The sequence below is a fragment of the Trichosurus vulpecula genome, chromosome 6 (assembly GCF_011100635.1).
Source record: "Trichosurus vulpecula isolate mTriVul1 chromosome 6, mTriVul1.pri, whole genome shotgun sequence".
Lineage (NCBI taxonomy): Eukaryota > Metazoa > Chordata > Mammalia > Diprotodontia > Phalangeridae > Trichosurus > Trichosurus vulpecula.
The window spans coordinates 242985326-243004897 of NC_050578.1; the positions used below are offsets into that span (position 1 = coordinate 242985326).

Here is a 19572-nt window from a genome sequence, read left to right on the forward strand (position 1 = left end):
CCTCAAGGAGGTTACATTCAGCTAGAGAAACATAGTTTGATCAGCAAATAAAAAATAATTTGTGTTTGGGGCTAGGGACAGTGCACGCGCGCGCACACACACACACACACACACACACATCCCTTTTAAAGTTTGCAAAATACTTAATGTATTTCACTTGATCCTCACATTGCCCCATGAAGTACTGTGGCATTACTGTCTACATTTTGTAGATGAGAAAACTGTGGCATAGGTCAAGTAAGGTGCCCAGGGTCACATGCCGGTAGTGCCAGAGGTCGTATTCAGATTCCAGTCTCTCCTAGCTTGAAGAGCTTCCTTTACTTTCTTTACTCATCCATATTGTGTTATCTAAGATGACCACCACCCTAGGAACAGAAGAGTTGTGATCTGTATCTGTGTACAGACTACCCACAATGATGGTACTGATGAAGTAGATTAATGAATAGAGGTAGGATAAATTGGTTTAAAAGGATTGGGAAGGGAAATACATGTACATACTAACGTGTACCTACTTGACTGGGCCTGTGGCTAATCCCTCCCTAACTACAGATGGTAGCTCACCCTGTAGGCATGTTCTCCCATAAATCTTCCACAAAGGGTTCACACAAGGTGCTGGAGGCCTTCCTCTAAATCTCTTAATTTGTAGTATAAGGACGATGGAATCACAGAGACTGTCCATCAGCTAGCTTCCCTGGCTACAGGACTAGCCCACCTCCTTTTCGAGTCATAGATCTCTCATGACAATCTCTACACTGCTGCTTCTGTGCAGTTCTTCATTGGTATGTTCTTGCACACTCCTACCATGTACCTTTATTTCCCTTTGGAAATATGACTTACAGCCACAGAACATTAGAAAGGTTTTGATTTTGTCTTGGGTACAGACCTTTGATTTTATCAGTGTAAAGAACTCTCTTGTATGAGAAAGCCCTCCATCAATGTAGATTGGCAACTCATCTATACCTTAATAGTGTTAGTCTGGGGTGGAGAACCTGGGGCCTCAAGGCCACATTCGTCCTCAAGTGCGTCCCTTGGACTGAATCCAAACCCTGGTCTCGGTTATTCGGAATACCAGAAGTTTAAGACACTTGGTGATAATCCAATGGCTAATATTTTTCAAAGGAAGAATTTAAATCCAAGTCTTCCTCACTCGTAAGACTGCTCCTCTATCCATTGACTCAACCATACTGCCTAATATTAGAAAAAGAATGCACTTTTGTTTCAGGGAGAAGTTTAAAGTCACTAGAAGCTTTGCACAGTTTCCCCAAAACAATCAAAGCCCTTGTCTTAATGACTCATGTGCATGTTTTTAATATCTCTAAGTATTTTTTGATTATTTAAATTTTATATACATTTCAGATTATACCTATATAAATCAATTTACCAAAACTGGTCAATTTGGCCTTTATTTCCCTATATTTTGTTTAGTCTCTGACAGTTCCACTTATAAGCTGTGAGAGGAATGCAGAGATAGCAAAAGCACTGCCTATTTTTTTTTCACACACAAGAGCCCCTGTAAATTATTTTAAAGCTCTGTGAAATCCACTTGAAAACTTAAACTGCTGAACTTGGGACAGATCATATTAAAGATTAATTGGACTCTCTAATGCATATAGTAACATTTTTAATTCACTAATTTTTTTAATTTTATGTCTTCTCTACTTTTTTGTAAGTAAATTCTTTGTAAATGAGCTGTCACCTGTACCTTTATTGCTAGTTAAGAATACTTTTAATGATTCTGTTTCTGCAAATATAATGGTATTATTGTTACTTCTAACTATTGATAATGGCTTTGCTATGTTTTCTTTTGTCCATATTTGTATGCTGTTTCTGTATTCCTAGCATATGAAAGCTGCAAAATGCAGCTAACATGCCTACTACTTAAAAAGATAGTCTCCTATACATGTTTTCATTACTGGTTTTGGCATTTTGAATATAAATGAGAGGCAAGATTTTTATGCAAATAGTTTTTTCTCTGATTGAATGTCTAAGGATATTTCTGGAAGGCAACTTAATTTTTAATAATATCTCAAAGCAACTAGATTTCACCTTTAAAAATCCATTGGAAAGGCATCAGTAAAACTTTTTGTTTCTAAATGCTTACAGATTTTTCCCTCCTGAGTGTATGTTTGTGTAAAAAGGGGGGCAGGAGGGGTTAGATTTGAGGTGATGCAGAGAAAGGGCTAGTATAGTCAAGTGTCAAGTCACAAGGAATTAAAGAGACTACTTTAACCTGTGAGTAGAGTAGGGCAGTCCTAGTTCATACATTTTTCTACTTCAGAATATATTGAAATCAGGAATTGTGTTCAGATGCAATAAGTACTCTTCAGGAGTCAAACAATAGAAAGATCCCATGATAGTTTAAACACCTCTACTTCATAGGTCAAGGAAAAGGGATCCCTTTGCCCTTAGTTAGCAAAAGGATTTGGTATCTTTTCATTTGACCATCAAGATCCTATGGGGAAACAAAAGGTGTGACAAATAAAAGGGAAGAGACAGAAAACCATAAAACAAAACAGGCTCTGTACCAAACTGAACCACCCATGCCAATTCCTTTAGAGTCTAGGATGGTATGTTGGAAAGAACACTGGATTTGGAGTTCCAGGACCTTCATTCAGGTCCCAGAAATGCTACTAAGCTTCCTGTGTGAGCTTGGGAACCTCTCTTCATTTCTCTGGGCCTCATTTTCCTCAGTTGTGAAATAAGGGGGTTGGTCTAGCCCTTTTGGTGCTAAACCTTTGATTCCAAGGCCTAAAAGGAATTAAGTTAGGGCCAAACATGCCAAAATGTGAAAAAACTCTTGTATGATATTTAACATTAGTCTATATTCATTCTTTGTAGCATTGTGAGACTGAAGAACTAAGCCTTGTATTTTAGACTAAGAAATAATAGTGCTGTCCAAGAAGAGGCAGAGGGCACTTCTTTCCTTGAAGGAGCTCACAAACTCATAGGAAATGTCTGAGGTAGAATGTAGCTAAGTAGAATGTAAGCTTTTTGATGACAGAGATCATTTAATTTTTAAATTAGTATCTCCAGTGCCAGCCACAGAGTAGGTACTTAATAAATGCTAGTTGAAAGGAATGATTGTTTTTTGAGTTATTTTGTAGACTGAAGGAGAAAGTTAGATAAATATATATTTTGAAGATTTTGATTGAGGGGTACAACACCTAATTCATAATATATGCATATAAAATGCTACATATTCTAAAATTATTCATTTATTTCTTTTACAGAGGAGGACAAATATAATATTTATTCCAATTTGCTCTTCAAGTATTTCTTGGCTGAGGGAATAGTCTGTGGGCATACTTTGTTAGTTGCCTCTGCTAAAGAAGACCCTGATGACATTTTACAGGTATGGGAAATACTTTAATGAGTGAAATTATAAAGATTATGTATGCATGTGTGTCTTTGAGCCTACTAATTTTTAAAATTAACCCTTTACAGTTCAGTCTAGCTTTACAACTATTAGGAGTAGAAAAGCCAGGAAAATTGGTGAATTGTCAAGATTTGACACCAAAAGTTAGCAGCAAGTCTGATCCTGCAACCAGTGTCCTCTGAGTACCACTTTACTTCTACCACATTGATTGTTTCTAAAAAATATCTATGTTTAATACACTTGGAGGTTTTTTAACTCATAAAAAATCATATTGAGCACATAGTAGGCGCTGCAAAACATTTTATTGGCTTAACTTTTCTAACATTTTCTTTTTTGTATTATTCTATGATTCCATTTTCAATTTCACTCATTTTTAATGTCTTTATAATTTTTCTCAATTCCATAGTAATCGAATGAGTCTCATGAAATTTTACACACATCTTCTTTACCTTTCAAGAGCAGTCCTTACATTTGAAGTATTCAGAAATTTACTAACTTAGACAACAACATTCATGTTGGCAGAGCACTTATTTTATCATTGAGGAATCCTTTTACTTGGACTAACATAGATGTCTTTTGACTAAGAATATGTTCTACTGTCATTATGTCCATTATGTTTTATCTTGTGCACTTAGAAAGACTGTATTCCTGATGACATGATATAATTGCTGCCATGAAAATCTAATAGTCCCGAATAGTGGGTTTTCTTTATGTAACGTAAAAGATACCCTGTAGCAGTTGGAAGTTTTTATTTATTCTGTTTGCAACGTACAGCTTGAAAGATATTCATATTTAATTAGAAAATTTCATTTACATGACAATTTTTATACTTGTCAAAATGTATTCGATGTGACTAAGTTTTCTAATGATTAGAAAAGTAGACTTGACCGTTTTGAATGCAAACTATGGCATTTGGGCATTGCCAAAAAAAAGAAAAATATCCCTTTTTTAAACCTGTGATTTCATTGGTAAGCAGCTTCTTGTGAAGACACTTCCATTATGACACCTGTGCATATCTTCAGCTGTTCCACAGCTTGTAGACTTAATGTTTCCTAGACCCCTGAGAGGTTAAGTAATTGGGCCAAAGTCATACAACCAGCATGTATCAAAGGCAGAGATGGGCCTTTGACCCACTAGACCAAACTGCCTCTTTTGACTCGGTGTATAATTATGTTCCTTTACTTATATCCACTTAAATTAAAAATTAATTTGAATTATTAAATCAATATTAAAATTCCTATACATGATACTAATGCACCTACTATTTAAAATAATTTTAAAATCACATTATTGTCTTACATACTGTAAAGCTGTTATTTTGAAAGTTTATGACTTTTGGTTAGCTGTATCTGTATTTGTTTTGTGTGGACAATATTTATTCTTTTGCTTTCTTATAAATATGTTTTGGATGAGGGTGTTATATCAATACTGCACAGTATCATATTATCAGTTGCCAAAAAAATTAAGAGCTTCACTTTTTATTGGATAAGAAAAAAAAATTGTCCCACTTAATGTTCTTAAGTGTTTTAGGAGGATAACGTATGATTAAAATTATGATCAAACAAAATTTTAATTATTTTTTTTCAAAATTTTAATTATTGTAGAAGAGATAAAATGAACATCTTTTCTAGAAGAGTAAGCATAACTTTTGTGACCCATCTCTGATGCTTACTACCTGAATCACCTTGGGCAAGTCACTTAACATTGCTGGCCTCAGTTTAATCATCTGTTAGAAGAAAAGAAAGAGCTTTGATTAGGTGACCTCCAGTGTCCATTCCAGGTCTAGATCCATAATCCTGTGACCTTTTGTAAGCTGTCATTTTGATGAAAATTAGCAGCTTTATGTAATGTGACAATTTTATACTAAGAAAATTATATTATGCTAATAACCTGGCTTATATAAAATATTTAGTGTCAGTATATCCAACGTTTTAATAATAATAACATATTTAGAATTTTACCATTATGCAAACATTCTCACAAATGAGTGACCAAAACAGAGGCGTTAGCAGTGTTTACAAATTGGCACAATGATGAAATTCAGTAATTGCTCTGCTTTAATTTTATGATATATGATTGGGAGTTTCTTGAACTTGTAACCAAGACAAATATTGCTGATACAAGGAAGGGGAAAAGACAATCTTACAGACCATAATTATCTTAAAACTGTGTATAACTAAAAGACAAGTAGAGGATAAAAAGCCCCATCAGCTGCCTAAGATATATTATATTACCACCCAGCAATTTATCCATCATCCTTTGAAAACATATTCATGCCTATTGTAGTCAAAGCTCCTTCAGGAAGTCAGCATTAAGATGTTACACTGAAAAATTACACCCCTGTAGAAAATCCTATAGAACAATATACATGATGTTTTTAAAAAGCATTTTAGACACATATGCTGAGCATCTCTTTTCAGTTAACACACTTTTATCTAAAAGAGTACATATGGACCTCTTAAGTGTATATATCATAATAATTATTCATAGGGATGGAGCTGCTACACTGTGCCTCAAAAAGTAAAAACTGCTTACATCTTTCTGAATACTTTAAAATGTCATTGTGTAAACTGTTGTTTCACTAACAAATAAATAAATTAACATTGAAATGCACTTCTTTGTGAATGAAAACAAGAATAAGAACTTTTTTGCTCCCTTTGCCCATAATTTACTATTATACTACTAGAATAAACATGCCAGGACCATTCATTACTTATTGGAGTATGTGGTTTTTAATGGGAAGCTTAATGATTTCACAATTAAATGTACAATCATGTGATTGGTATTGAAAATAAATTTATAATATTGTTAATAATGACTCATCAAAATAAAAGTTGGATAAATTTGACACTAACTAAAAATATCTAAATTTTTGAGAAAAAATGGAAATTATAGTTTTGATGCCTATGCTGCCATATTTCTTAATTTATTAATTATGCCATGTCTAACAGCAAATATGATTAAAACAAAGTTGGAAGCTAGTATGACTTTAAGTGATTTGAAACTGCTTTTCAAAAGTGTACGTGTAGACCAGGGGTGGGGAACCTTCGGCCTCAAGGCCAAACTTGAAGTTTGGATTCAGTCAAAGGGCTGCACTTGAGAACCTTGAGGGCCACATGTAGCCTCAAGGCCACAGGTTCGCTACCCCTGACATAGACCAAGTACATGCTTGCCAAAGGTCATGCTGTAAGTATAACTTGGTTGTCTAATGAATGCTTACTTTGTTTCTAGTGTTTTTCAAAATGAAAGAAATGTTAAGTAAACATTTGAAATTTAAAGTCAGTTATAACAGAATTTTATATCTTTAATATAAAAAATAAGAACTTATGAAACATTAATAATATAATCTTCCAGAATTCATAGAATACATGTTATATATTCTAATCTATAAACAGATATTCTCTAATACTCTTGCAGTTATTGAATTTTCACTATACTTAACAAATTTAATTTGAAATACTTTATGAAAGTTAATAGTCTAATGAAATAAAATTTATAAAATACCTAAAGTTTTTCAGGGCCATTAAGACATATTTAGTGCATTTAAGTAGAAATTCACTAGTAGTGCTCTAGGATATTAAAAATATAATTTCTCTCAACAATACCTATCAAGAGACAGGTGAAACGAAGTGCCTACTTTGTACAAGGCCCTTTGATAAGGGCTGGACAAATAAAAAAGAGGAGAAAAGTCCCTGCCCTTGAGGTAGTGATCTTCTACTGGGGGATAATGTAATCGGATAATTTTTTCAGGGAGAGAATACCCATAACCACAGTGATATGGACAGAGATAGTACTTGAGCTGAGTCTTGAAGGAAGAGAGGATACCAGCAAATGGAGGTGAAGAGAGGATGCCTCTTCTCCATAGACTGAAGCAGCTTGGCTTCCTTGCTAGTCCTCATACGCAGTGCTCCATCTCCTGTGTCTGACCATTTCTTTACAGTGGCTCTCCACCCACCCGCCCCCGTGGAAATGCTCTCCCTCTTCTCCATTCTCAGAACCCCTCCTGTCCTTCCAGATTTAGCTCAAAGACCAAAAACATTTCCCAGCCTCCTCCCCAGCTCTAGTATTTTCTGCTCTAAAGTTGCTTTGTCTAGAAGCTGTATGTGTCTTGTGTGTACCTATTACATGCTGTCTGCTCCATTAGAATGTAAGGCTCTTGAGTGCAGGATGGATTCTTGCTTTTGATTTGAGCACAGTACCTGGGGTATAGGCAGTATTTAATAAATGCTTATTGATTGGTTGGTTGATGGGGAACGGCCTGTACAAAGACATAGAGGCTTGGCATACCAAGTTCAAGGTCCAGCCAGAAAGCCAGTTTAGCTGCAGTGTTGAGGCTGGGCCAATAGGCTGGAGGCAGATTGTGCTGGAAGACAGTTTAGTGTGCCCATGACCAGACTTAGACTTGACATTCCAGAATCATCTTTCCTTGCATCATGCCACATGATGACTTCAACATCATTTCTAACCCTTCTAACATTCTCCTTTGTTACTTAAGCATTCTCTGCAGCCAGACTAAATATGTTATACCTAATTGCAGAACGTTTTTCCATAGTTTCCAGCTTTTTAAAACTTTATAAACCAACTTTATAAATGTTGGTGATGTTTACTGGTTATGAAAGTCACAGTTGTTTTTATTTGTGTACGTCCTTTGGCCAAAATCCATTCAGTAAGTTTAACTAGTGCATATGTAACGTCTTTCTCAGCTTGTTTCAGGGCACCAAAAAGAAAGGCTAATCAAAGGCTTAGCTGATGAGAAGACTGTCCTCCATTTCAGCATCTGACATTGAGTCTGCGCCGAAGAGCACTAGACAGCCTTTACACTTTTCCATGTTTACAGCACTTGTTGAGCCAGTTCCGGAAACTGGCTGTTTGACCCTGGTGTTTTATTCTTGTTTTTAGGCCACTTGTGAGAGAGCTTATTTAAAATTCTGAACCCTTCTGTGGCAGCCACAGTGTTGAAGTTCTTTGGCAACTGAAATCTAAGGAAAAGCACTGTTTCCACTGACCTACATTCTTGGCCAAGTTTGTAAGATGACATGTGCCTAATTTGCCAGTAAAGAAATACAGCATGAGCTATAAACACAGCCATGATAGAGAACTGTAGGGAAGGGGAAAAAACCATTCTGTAGCTGTCTGCTCTTTGCAAGGGGAGAGAGAAGAGATTTCTGCCATTGCTCATGCAATATCCTTGGCATTCAGAGGATTGTCAATAAAACAAAGGCAAACAATGGAGAAATATGGCCCACATTTTACAGGAAGGCTATGAGTGAAATAATGCTTGAGTCTCTAGAGTTTTAGAGCTGAAAGGGACTTTTGAGATCATTAGTCCAATCCTCCAATCTCCTCTAACCCCTTTGTTTCACAAATGAGAAAAGCAAAGCCAAAAGGAGTTAGGTTACTAGCCTAAGGTCACCCAGCTAGTGAATAGCAGATTTGGATTTGTGCAGTAGTCTCCTGATTCCTTGGCTAGTGTTCTTTTCATCATACAACGTTAACCCCTCTATTTACCTAAGGGAATGAGTAGTCTAAGATCTTATCAGTTCTGGGATTCCAGGCCTAAAGATGATTTTATTTGGAAACTATACAACACTCATCCACGTCAACTATAAAATAGCTAATATTACCATACCTTGGGGGAAAAAATCAACAAGAGAATTCAAACAGGACTTAAAAAAATTTTTTTTAATGTGTAGCATTTCATTAAATCATCATCTGGAAAGAAGCAATGTTTACATCAAAATCAAATACTGGATATATTCCTGAATACTCTAATTCTTTCTTAAGGAATAAGCACATCAAGATTCTAAAATTACAAGTAACAGCCAGGAAAAACCCAAAGGGTAATACTTTCTAGTCAGCACCTCCAACCCTCAATAAGTGATTATCCCATTAAATGAAGCAGTAGAAGATGTCATGAAAAGAGAATGGTAGCACACCATCAAAGGTCACAGGTTAAATAGAAAGGCTGTGAAGTTTTATTACAGACAAAAGGATAAACTTCACTTTCGCAAATCCCCAAGGTAGAAAAGGCGGTCTTCTCTAGCTAAAAATTTAGTGATCTCTTCGGTAGCTGGCATTTCATTCCTGAAAATCCACATTTTGTCAAGTGACTCTGGATGTAACTTCAGTTTCACATATCATCCTTTTCTCTATTATGTCATGCCAGTGAAGCCAAAAAGCTTTGAAATTCGCTGCCAGTCTTTCCAAAATATTCATATCGCATATGTTTGTGGCAAAGCATCCATAAATAATGTTAGCAACAAGAAAGATAATTCGTAGCTGAATTCTGAAGTTAAAGGAAGATTTGTTTTAAAAGTTTGAGATGATCCCTTTTCTCTTTATATATGAGAAGACATGGTACTACTTGAGGCATGTAGACATTATCAGAATTAGAGTCTTTTTCCCCTTTATATCCACTTCCATAAACTTTCTTATAAATAAGAGCAGAGGTCATTGCTGATCCTTTAACATTTTAATTATTCACAAATACTGACTTTTAGGCTCACTGAAAACAAAATAGAATTCTCTTTTTATAATTTAACAATTCAGCTGGTTGTGTGTTGTTTAATATGACATTTTCCAGAAGCTACATTTATTTAGGATATTAATGACTGCTTGTGTGAACAACCAAACTTCTCTCTCCTTCTATAAAACAATAATGACCGTACCTGCCACCTTTTCTTTCCTGGCTGGGTCTTTTGAGGGCAAATGTGGTAGTAAACATGAATGATATATTTTTAATTCCTTGGAAGAAAGATCACTGAAGATTTTTAAAGCATTTTAAAATGCCCATGAGGGTATTAATTTAGAATTTTAAAAATAGGTGTGCTTTACACTGTACAAAAACGATGGTCTAAAAAAATACTGTGTGTATAAATAAATTTTTGAAAGACTGAATCGTTTTAGATGCCGTATGTTAGCTTGCTACTTTAAGTAGCCCTGTGGCAGGTTCTTCTATAAAGTTAAGGATTCTTTTGCAGATCAAATAATTATGCCTTTAATTTGTCTGTGTGTTAAATCTGGATTTTCTTTTATCAGATTTTCTCAAAGACAGAGTAGATCATCATTAACTAAAGAACATCATTGCAGTAATTCCAAACTAGATGTGATTACCTGGAAGTTAATTATATTTTTAAAAACATTTGGTATTTTTTATCTCAATGGAGAAAATTTTTGTATCATTAGTTTTCTTAATCATCCTGTTTTCTACATTGTTTAATAGGAATCATCACCTGTATAGTGATGTGCTTTGTATAGAGATTGTCTGATGTAATTATGGAAGCCTCAGCACATGATAAAGGTGTTGGGATTTTGGGCCATTTGGCTATTATTGAATTAGCTTTTGTCAGTTTAGCTATTGCCTCATTTGTAATGTGTCACTAGTCCTCAACCTGATGTTACTCTGCTGTTAAACATAAGAGTACCAATTAATTTAGTATGCTGCGCCAAAAAGAATTGGCATCCATGCTGACAATAATAATATTATCCACATTTAACCAGTGTAAATGAATTGCCACAACAAGGAGACCAAAAGGAACCAAAAAGTTCCTTAGTCAGCAGACATCTGATTTACTTGACAAATAGAGAATTATCTGTGAAAGGCATCACTAGTTGAGACTGTAAACTCATCTGTCAAATCTTTTGAAGAAGAATGATAGACAGTTTTAAACAATATTATCTAGGGAAGCAGAGTGAAGGATAAAACCAGTTTGAAGAAGGCTCAGTAAGATATTCAACTAAACAAAGTTATATCAAAGTCATTCAAGGATGAAAACAGAAGGACAATAAACAGAAAAAATGGAAAAGATTTGCAAAAGTCATTTTAACAAACTGTCCTCTCCATAGAGGACAGTTAAACTACCACACTTGGATCCAAGAAATGGCACTAATGAAAACCACGGCAGTAAAAGCAGCTACCTTGGAATGGAAATGATACAATTGTAAATCCATTGAGGGACCATTATATAAGGTATCCAAAAAAGGGGGATGTATCAAGAGTTAGGGGGAGAGGGGGAGGAGTCTGGATCTTCGTCAATGCACAACAGTTGACCGAGAACGACAATTACTATCCTTTATGCATACTCTCTCAGCTATTTAAGATCTTCATGAGACTCATCTCTATATGAATTGAGTGTTTCCTTCAGGAGAGTATTAATACAGAACAAGTAAGTTTTTTCAAGTGGTGGTGTTCAACAGTGAACCACACCTTAACTATTTTCAATGAGCTGAAAGATGTAGAGAATACAGTTATACTCCTGTGATGTCATTGTATCTTGTTCTGGTACCCCTGACTACCTCATCCCCCAGTTAGTATAGTAAGTAGATTTAAGTAACTATTATAATGTAACAATAGCATGTCAGGGGTGGGGAACTTGCGGCCTTGAGGCCACATGTGGGCCACACTAGGTCCTTGGGTGTGGCCTTTTGACTGAGTCCAAGTTTTATAGAACAAATCCTTTTATTAAGGGGATTTGTTCTGTGAAGTTTGGATTCAGTCAAAGGGCCACACTTGAGGACCTAGAGGGCCACATGTGGCCTTGAGGCCACAGGTTCCCTGGATGAAGTATGATTGCAAAAGGAAAACACAGAAGTCACTTACAAACTGTCTTATAAATTACAAGAGCATAATAATTACTTGCAAACTGTCTCATAAATTAGAGGAGCATAGGAGCCACTGGAAGCTGCCTCATATTAATTGAGGCTACAGCATGAGACTATGTGCTAAAATAAACTGGCTAAAAAGCCAGTTAACCCAAATGTTAATGTTAGCTCCTCCGCCTCACTAACTGCCTTTGGTCTACAAGCACAACATATGCACAATAGGACCAGCAACATGTTTTATAAATCAAGTAACCCTAAGGTGTTGATAACTTTGTGATGATGTTGATATGTTAGTGAACTAAGCCAAAGGTGACATAGATGAGAGTTAGTCCATCCCTCATCACCAAGAAGCTATAAACATGGGACCCCAAACTCCGGACCCTTGAGCACTTCTCTACCTAAGTGCTCCCAATTCTGATCTATGGTTACCTCAGTGACTCTCCCTGTCCCTCTCTCTCTCCATTGGCCATATTGGCCATCTCCCAAAATGAGGAGCAGTGATAAAGAATGCTCAGCACTTTCTGACAGAGAACTGATGGACTAAATATGCAAAATGAGACACGTTTTTGGAGATGGCCAATATGGGATTTTTTTTACTTTTTCATTTTCACTTTATCATATATAATTGTTTTTTTCCTTAGGGGTTGGGGAAGAGAGGTGAAAAGGAAAAAAAAAGATTTGTTGATTGAAAAAAATTTTAAACAAAAGAAACAGTAAAGCCCTTTTATTGATCCCCAAATTCCCCTTAAAGCAAAGGCCCTCCTTTTTAATACTAACATTTTTCTGGCATAAACCACCACTATCTCCAAAGAATTACAGGTAAATATCATACAGAGTGTATTGAAGAGGTGCATCATGAGTGTTCCTGGCAGGCTACAACATATAATCAATACGGAACTCCAAAGAACAAGAGTAAGAAGGTCATTGAGGAATTGTATGGTAGGAATTTAAAATGGACAATTCTTGTGGCAAGAGAGAGAGATTACAGGTGGACAGCCAGAGTACTCCACAGACACCCTGAGAATGTCAGGACAAAGGATCAAAGGCCTCCAATGTAGGTGGACTCCCCCGGGTCAAACTGGGAAGGACATGGGCCAGAGTTGTAAAAGATTGGCTGGCCTGGCTGGGCCATGATCTGAGTCATCAGAGGGAACCCCTGAGATTACAGATTCCTTTGAGTCTTTGAATAAAGGCACCCAGAGCAGGACAATGGCAAACTTCACTTCTATTTTAATAGGGAATTAAGTAGATTAGATAGCAATAATTCAGTATTTTCTGCATTTACAAACATGGATAAACTATAAGGAAATGGATTTGATACAAATGGCCATCTTTCTTTGCAAATCGGTATGATGGGTCTTAGAATGTTATATCTTCATGAGATTTATTCTATCCCCATCATTTTAATTCCACTTCTTTGAACTAATTCTATCTCCTTATTGTCTTTTAAAAATATTTTATTTAATTTAAACAGCCAAAATCCATCTCCTCATCCTTCCCCCTCTGATAATAATTATTAGTAATAATGATAGCTTACATTTACATAGCGCTTACTGTGTACCAGGCACTGTGCTTATCGCCCTACAATTAGTATCTCATTTGATCCTCACAGCAGTCTTGGGAAGTAGAGGCTATTATTGTCATCATTGTACAGATGAGGAAACTGAGGCAAATAGGGGTGAAGTGTCCGTGGTCACACAGCTAGTACGTATCTGAGGCTGGATGTGAACTCAGATCTTCCTGTCGCAGTGTGCCACTGTACTACGGCGTCACCCAGCTACACAAGACAAACAAAACCTGTTACAAACATACATGTTCAATCAAAACAACTTTCTGCATTGGCCATGTCCAAAAAATACTTGCCTCCTTCACCTCTCCATCAGGAGGTGGGGAGCATGGGTCATCATTAGTTCCCTGGAATCATGGTTGGTCATTACAGAGGTAAAGTTAAGCATGATAATATTCCATCACAATTATGTGCCATAACTTGTTCAGTAATCCCCCCATTCCCATTCTTTGCCATCTCCATTCTGTGTGTCTACTTCCCAGAATCTGTGATCCGACCGTGGTAGTGGACATAGAGCTGCCAATTTGCCCCTGTCCCCGCTGCAGTATCTGGGGTTCCCTGGTGCACAGCCTCTCTCTCCCTAGGCGTTGGAATGCCCGAGGCCCAACCCTGAAACCCGACTGTGCTGGACTGATGGTTCCATGTGACTTCTTTTGGATTTTGCCTTCAGGATTAGATCTGTTTAGAGCAGTTCCACGATCTGGCCCCACCTCTTCATAATGTCTTAGATTATCACCTTGGTAGTGTTAACTTACATTTCTGTGGAGGGACCAGAAAGACAACCAGAAGTTGATTTATTCTGACCATTGTGAAATATAACATGAATTGAATGCTAGATGGCAAATCAGGAGACTTAGGTTCAAATCCCACTTCAGACATTTCCTAGCTTTTTGATCACTTCTCACAATGAAATGAGGTCAACAATATTTGTATTACCCTCTTCACCAGGTAGTTGAGGTTGGTGTTATTGTTATTAGCCTACCTTCACTGTAAAAGCTTTCCAAAACTGCTGGTGGTGACATGAAATTAACTTTGTGGCATACTTGTGGTTCCATTTAGGTATGGTCATCTTATATATAAGGTTTACATCCACAATCTTTGAATGATGAGGACAGAGTAAGGTATAAGGAAACTATAGAACTTTTTTTTCAAATTTCGTTATTTATACTCTTTTAAAAGTTACATGTCTCAAAATTTCCCATATTCTTTTGATTTTGGGATCTTTTGTCTATGAGATAAATATGATAATCATTGAAGTATTAACATATATGCCAACTACAAAATTCCAGGAGTTTTTTTATGGTCTTATTTTGGCAAATTCTCAAATATTGCACGATGATATCCCATTTTAAAAATAATTTATTCAGGTAATTTTAAATAGAAATAATTTCTTTTTCTTAATTATTTGTTCATGTGGTTATTCAGTATATTCTTCCTTATCTGTTATTAAAGAAAAGTTTTTAATTAAATATGAATAATTTGCAGGCAATGTTTAAAAAAAACAAAACCTGCTACTGAGAAGTATCATCCTGGTATCCATTTGTCCTAATTTTGCATTTATTAGCCACTATTGAAACTTCACTATTTATTTTACTTGAGCAGGACACAGTCACCCTGGAGCAGTTTTAGTGAAAGGATGCTTAATAAGAAAAGCTGAGCCTTGCTTAGTCATCTTAATTAAGTCATCAGCTTTCATCTCTTAACATTGCAAACACATGGTGCCTGTAAAGTCTATATTCTTAAGACACTTGTTTGAAAAAAAGTAGAACACTTCTTAGAAGGAAAAAAAAATTATAATGACTAACAACTTTTGAAATATCTTAGTATCCCTTATTTTAGAAAATCTGGAAGATGAACACCATCCCACATGATGTTTTTTTTTTTCTTTACACTCTAAAGGACTTGTCTACTTTCTATGTATATTAAGAAATTAACTGAAAGTTCATCACAGAAGCAAATAGTATTACAATTACATACAGGTCTCCCATACATGAATCTTAGGCCATTTTCTTCTTTTAAATAAATGCAATCGTGAGTTAGGGTTGCTCTGGAGTATCTGTGATTTGAGTAAGGGTCCTGAATTCTGTGGAAGGCATTTGTAACTGATTTGCTGTGACCTTGGGACAGTGATGTAATCTGTCTAGCTCATTTTCCTCCCACCTCATAGGGATTGTGTCCAGATTGCTCTGAGATCCTTATATACTTAGCATTTTCAAGACTATGATGGCTCATTTACTATTTTAAAATAAGTTAGATCAGTGTGTCATTAAATGAAAGTAGTTTTCCTTACTGAAAACTAATTTTTTTCTTCCCCAGACACTTCTTACCACCTCTTACAGACCCCTGCTTCCTACTCCTACTGTGTTATTCTCCCCGTTTCCCCCATCTCAGTTGAGAAACAATGAAGGAGAGAGGGAGATTATTCAGTCCTCTGAACACATTCCTAGTTTATATGTTGAAAAGAGATGTGGAGATAGGAGACAATGGGAAAAGAGGTATTGAAAACACTCCTTGTACCTTAGTGGTTAGATTTTGCATTTGTGTGGCTCTGGTAGGTAAGCTTTGTGGTCACAAACCTCAAAAATATCCCATAATGATTACTTCATTTTTAGCTTCCCTTTTTAAAGCCATTCTTTTGTTTGTAGGGCTAAAAGTATTCTTTCTACTGACAACTTGCGTTATGACAAATATTTTGGCACTTTTTACAGTGAAGGGAAGAAAAATCTAAGGCAGAACTAGAGCTGAGAATGAGCTGGTAAGTGAGAAAGATGATATAGAAGTTATTTATCCATTCGTTCATCATTTTAAAATCTCTTTGTAAGTTTTAAAATTTTTCACTTCCATTCCTCATAATTATAAGATGTTTTCTTAAAGTTTTTAATAATTAAAATGGCCATATGGTTAAATACTAAAAATTAACATAATTGCTAGAAAAAGTCTTGAATTTATGAAGATTTCTTTTAAGTATCTATAGTCCTTAAACTTAACTTCAAATTAAGATTTCAAATTAGTTACAGAGGCATTATTTTATTTCTTTTTTGAAAAAGTTCATTAGCTATTCCTGCAGACAGTGACTGCTATGCAAAATACAATTAGCAAAACTACATCAAGCTATATATTTATCGATACATAAATAGATAATTCTTAAGTAGTATTAATTATACAGTTACCAAAACCTGCAAGGATCAAAAGATTTTATTTAAGAAGGATTTCACATTCGGCTGGGATTATGTCTACATAATAGCTCAGTAGTACTTCTGCTGAATTGTAAAATAGCTTAGAGAGGAGTATGATGCCTATAGTTGGTGTAATGCATTGGTAATTAAGAGGGTGGGAGGTTAAGCTTCATTAACTGCTGGGGGATTGTATCTTGGGTTTTATTATGCCCTAGAGAACATAAGAAGTGAGAAGGGTCAAACTGTTAGAATCAGATTTTGCTTGTGCATCTGCCAAAACAATGATAGCAAAGTAATATCGCAGTAAACACTGAGAGACATGAATTGTATGGGGAAAATGTGTATTGACATCATTTGGGGGGTAGGGATAAACATTTCTGGTTCTAAAACTGAAATAGAGTCAGAGTTCTAAAGCACTTAATGTTTGGAGATGGGGGAGGCTCGTCACGTGAATTGATGCTGTTATGTGTCTGCTATGGAAACACATTTCACTAATTCCCTTTGTTTTTGTCTCATCCTGAAAACATGAAAAATAAACTAGAAACACCGAAAGTGTTCATTTTGATATTACCATTCACTCTGATTTTTCATTTTTTTTTCCTGCTGCACTTTCTGTATCAAGATTACAAAGATGTAATGTTTACTTTTACTTTTTGTTTTTACCTCTCTCTACTCTTTGCTGTCTTCTTGATAATGAAGTATGTGGATGTTACAAGAGGCACACTACAGGAGAAAGTCTGACCCCCTCACGCTAGTTCTTAGGACTGTAACTCTCAGGGAGCATCTTATGTCTATATCTTATATCTTATATCTTATATCCAGAGCCAAATATGAAAAAGTCTACAAGTCCTCTAAATGACATTTGGGAACTAGTGTGATTAGTATATTCACCTTGAAATACAAAATTAAGGCTTTTTTTTCTTAACACTTTATTTGAAATCATGATTTTAATGGTGTTGCAAGCATACCATACTATCAATCTTTTCTCACTTGTATAACTGAAAATGTATTAGTTTAGAGCCATAAGAGTCCAGAAGGGACATATAATGAGCATTAAAGATAATCATGTCATACTTGAATATCAGCAGGTTTCTTATTTGTACTTTTGACTGACAAAATAAAAAATAATTTTCTCAATAATAGATGATAGCGATGGGGGGGGAGGGGCAGGGGGCAGGATGAAGCTCTTATCCCTTTACAGTATGGCTTGGCCATGCAGACTACTTAGATATTCATCTTTTAAAAAATTATTTTCTTTCTGAATTTCATAGTTTAAATGAAACTATATTATAAAGTAAGCAATTATTTTGCCTTTGTATGGTATAAAAAGAATTTTCATATGTGGGAATTTTTCAGAATTACATGGGAAGGATAAAAAGAGTACCAGTTTTTGTGCATACTTTTATTTCTCAACCTATTCTTACAAACTGGCAGATAAGCAATTGTACCAATGATGCTTAAGCTGTGTAGGGTCAACTTTGTTGGTTATTTCCTTTATTATGATCTTTTGCAAAAAGAATGATGGATGTGGTGAAGTGATCAAAACTTCAGTTCTGTTTGAAAGGTAAATAGCTTTATGGCTTCTTATAATACCGTGCTGTAATATCTGTCTGTTTTCTGAAGTTTTTTAAAGAACGTGTGGACAGAGAAGTACTAAGTCAGGTACTCACCCTCACCTCTGACCTCAGTGCTGCTAGTTAGTTTATCACAAAGCACCCGGCCTGATAGCAGAGTGAGCGAGACCAGGAGACCAGCAGAGGAAGACAGTAGACCTCCCTGTGGTGGCTCATGTGCATTCGTTCCTATGTGATTCTGTCCTTGAGCACCTAGGTGGTGCAGTGGATGGAACACCAGGCTTGGAGACAGAATGACCCGAGTTCAAATTAAGTCCCACACTCTTACTAACTGAACATGGTCTTGTTCCTTATTTGTGAAATGGGGGAAATAATAGGACCTCCCTCCCAAGGTTGTCGTGAAGATCAGTGAGATAAAACGGTAAAGTGCTAAGCACAGTGCATTTTACACGGTAACTGGCATATAAATGCCATCATCTCCATCGTCATCATCATCATCATTATTATTAGCCACCAGATTTTTTGTGTTGTTGTCAAGATGAGAAACTATATGCCATATAGAAGTAGTGGAGCACCTTTTCCCCAGGGTTAAGACATTAGTAACATTTGTTCGTTTGGCAGATATTTAGTGTCTAAAGATTATTCTTATTTTAAGCTCCATAGCACACTGAAAATTCTTAAAGGAGGTGAGAAAACAAATAAGGTTCTAATAAAAAACAAAACTAGACAGTGGAAAGTAAGCAATATAAAAAGTCATTAAAGGACAGGGTAATTCAAGACAGACATTTCCATTTGTAAAAACAAAAAAACTTTTACTCTGTTGAGATGTTCTCTCTTATCACAGTTTCAGATTATTTAGTAAGGGTGGAGAATTTTTTTAAACAATATATTTAGTGTTTCTCATTTTGTGCTTCTAGTGAAAATGGGTGAGAAAGCAAAATATGTAAGTTACTATGATACAAAGAGAATGAGTGTGATAAGTGCCTTAAAGGAAATATAGGAGACACTGAAAGTTCAAAATAAGAGTAACTACCCATTTGTCAGGGTCAGAGAGGGCTTCTTGAAGGAATTTTTACCTTGACCTTGAAGGTGTGATGGGATTTGGTAAGGAGGGATGAAGAGGAAGAGCATTCCATATGGAGGGAAGATCATGGGCAGAGGCACAGAATCTGGAAAGCATTGGGTTCAGGGAGAAGTGAGAAGGGGAGTGTGCCTAGAACATATGATTATGGTACCACAGAACATGTAATTCTGTAGTGCCTAGAACACAGGGTACAT

At 35.9% G+C, this 19572-nt stretch overlaps 1 protein-coding gene across 1 annotated transcript in view; it reads left to right on the top strand.

The window, feature by feature from the left end:
* Nucleotides 1–19572, top strand: part of ELP4 (elongator acetyltransferase complex subunit 4) — a 245612-nt gene that overhangs the window by 17385 nt on the left and 208655 nt on the right. Inside the window, exon 3 of the mRNA XM_036764094.1 lies at nucleotides 3231–3352. Within this exon, the coding sequence (XP_036619989.1) occupies nucleotides 3231–3352 (122 nt within the window). The remainder of the gene's footprint in view (nucleotides 1–3230; nucleotides 3353–19572) is intronic.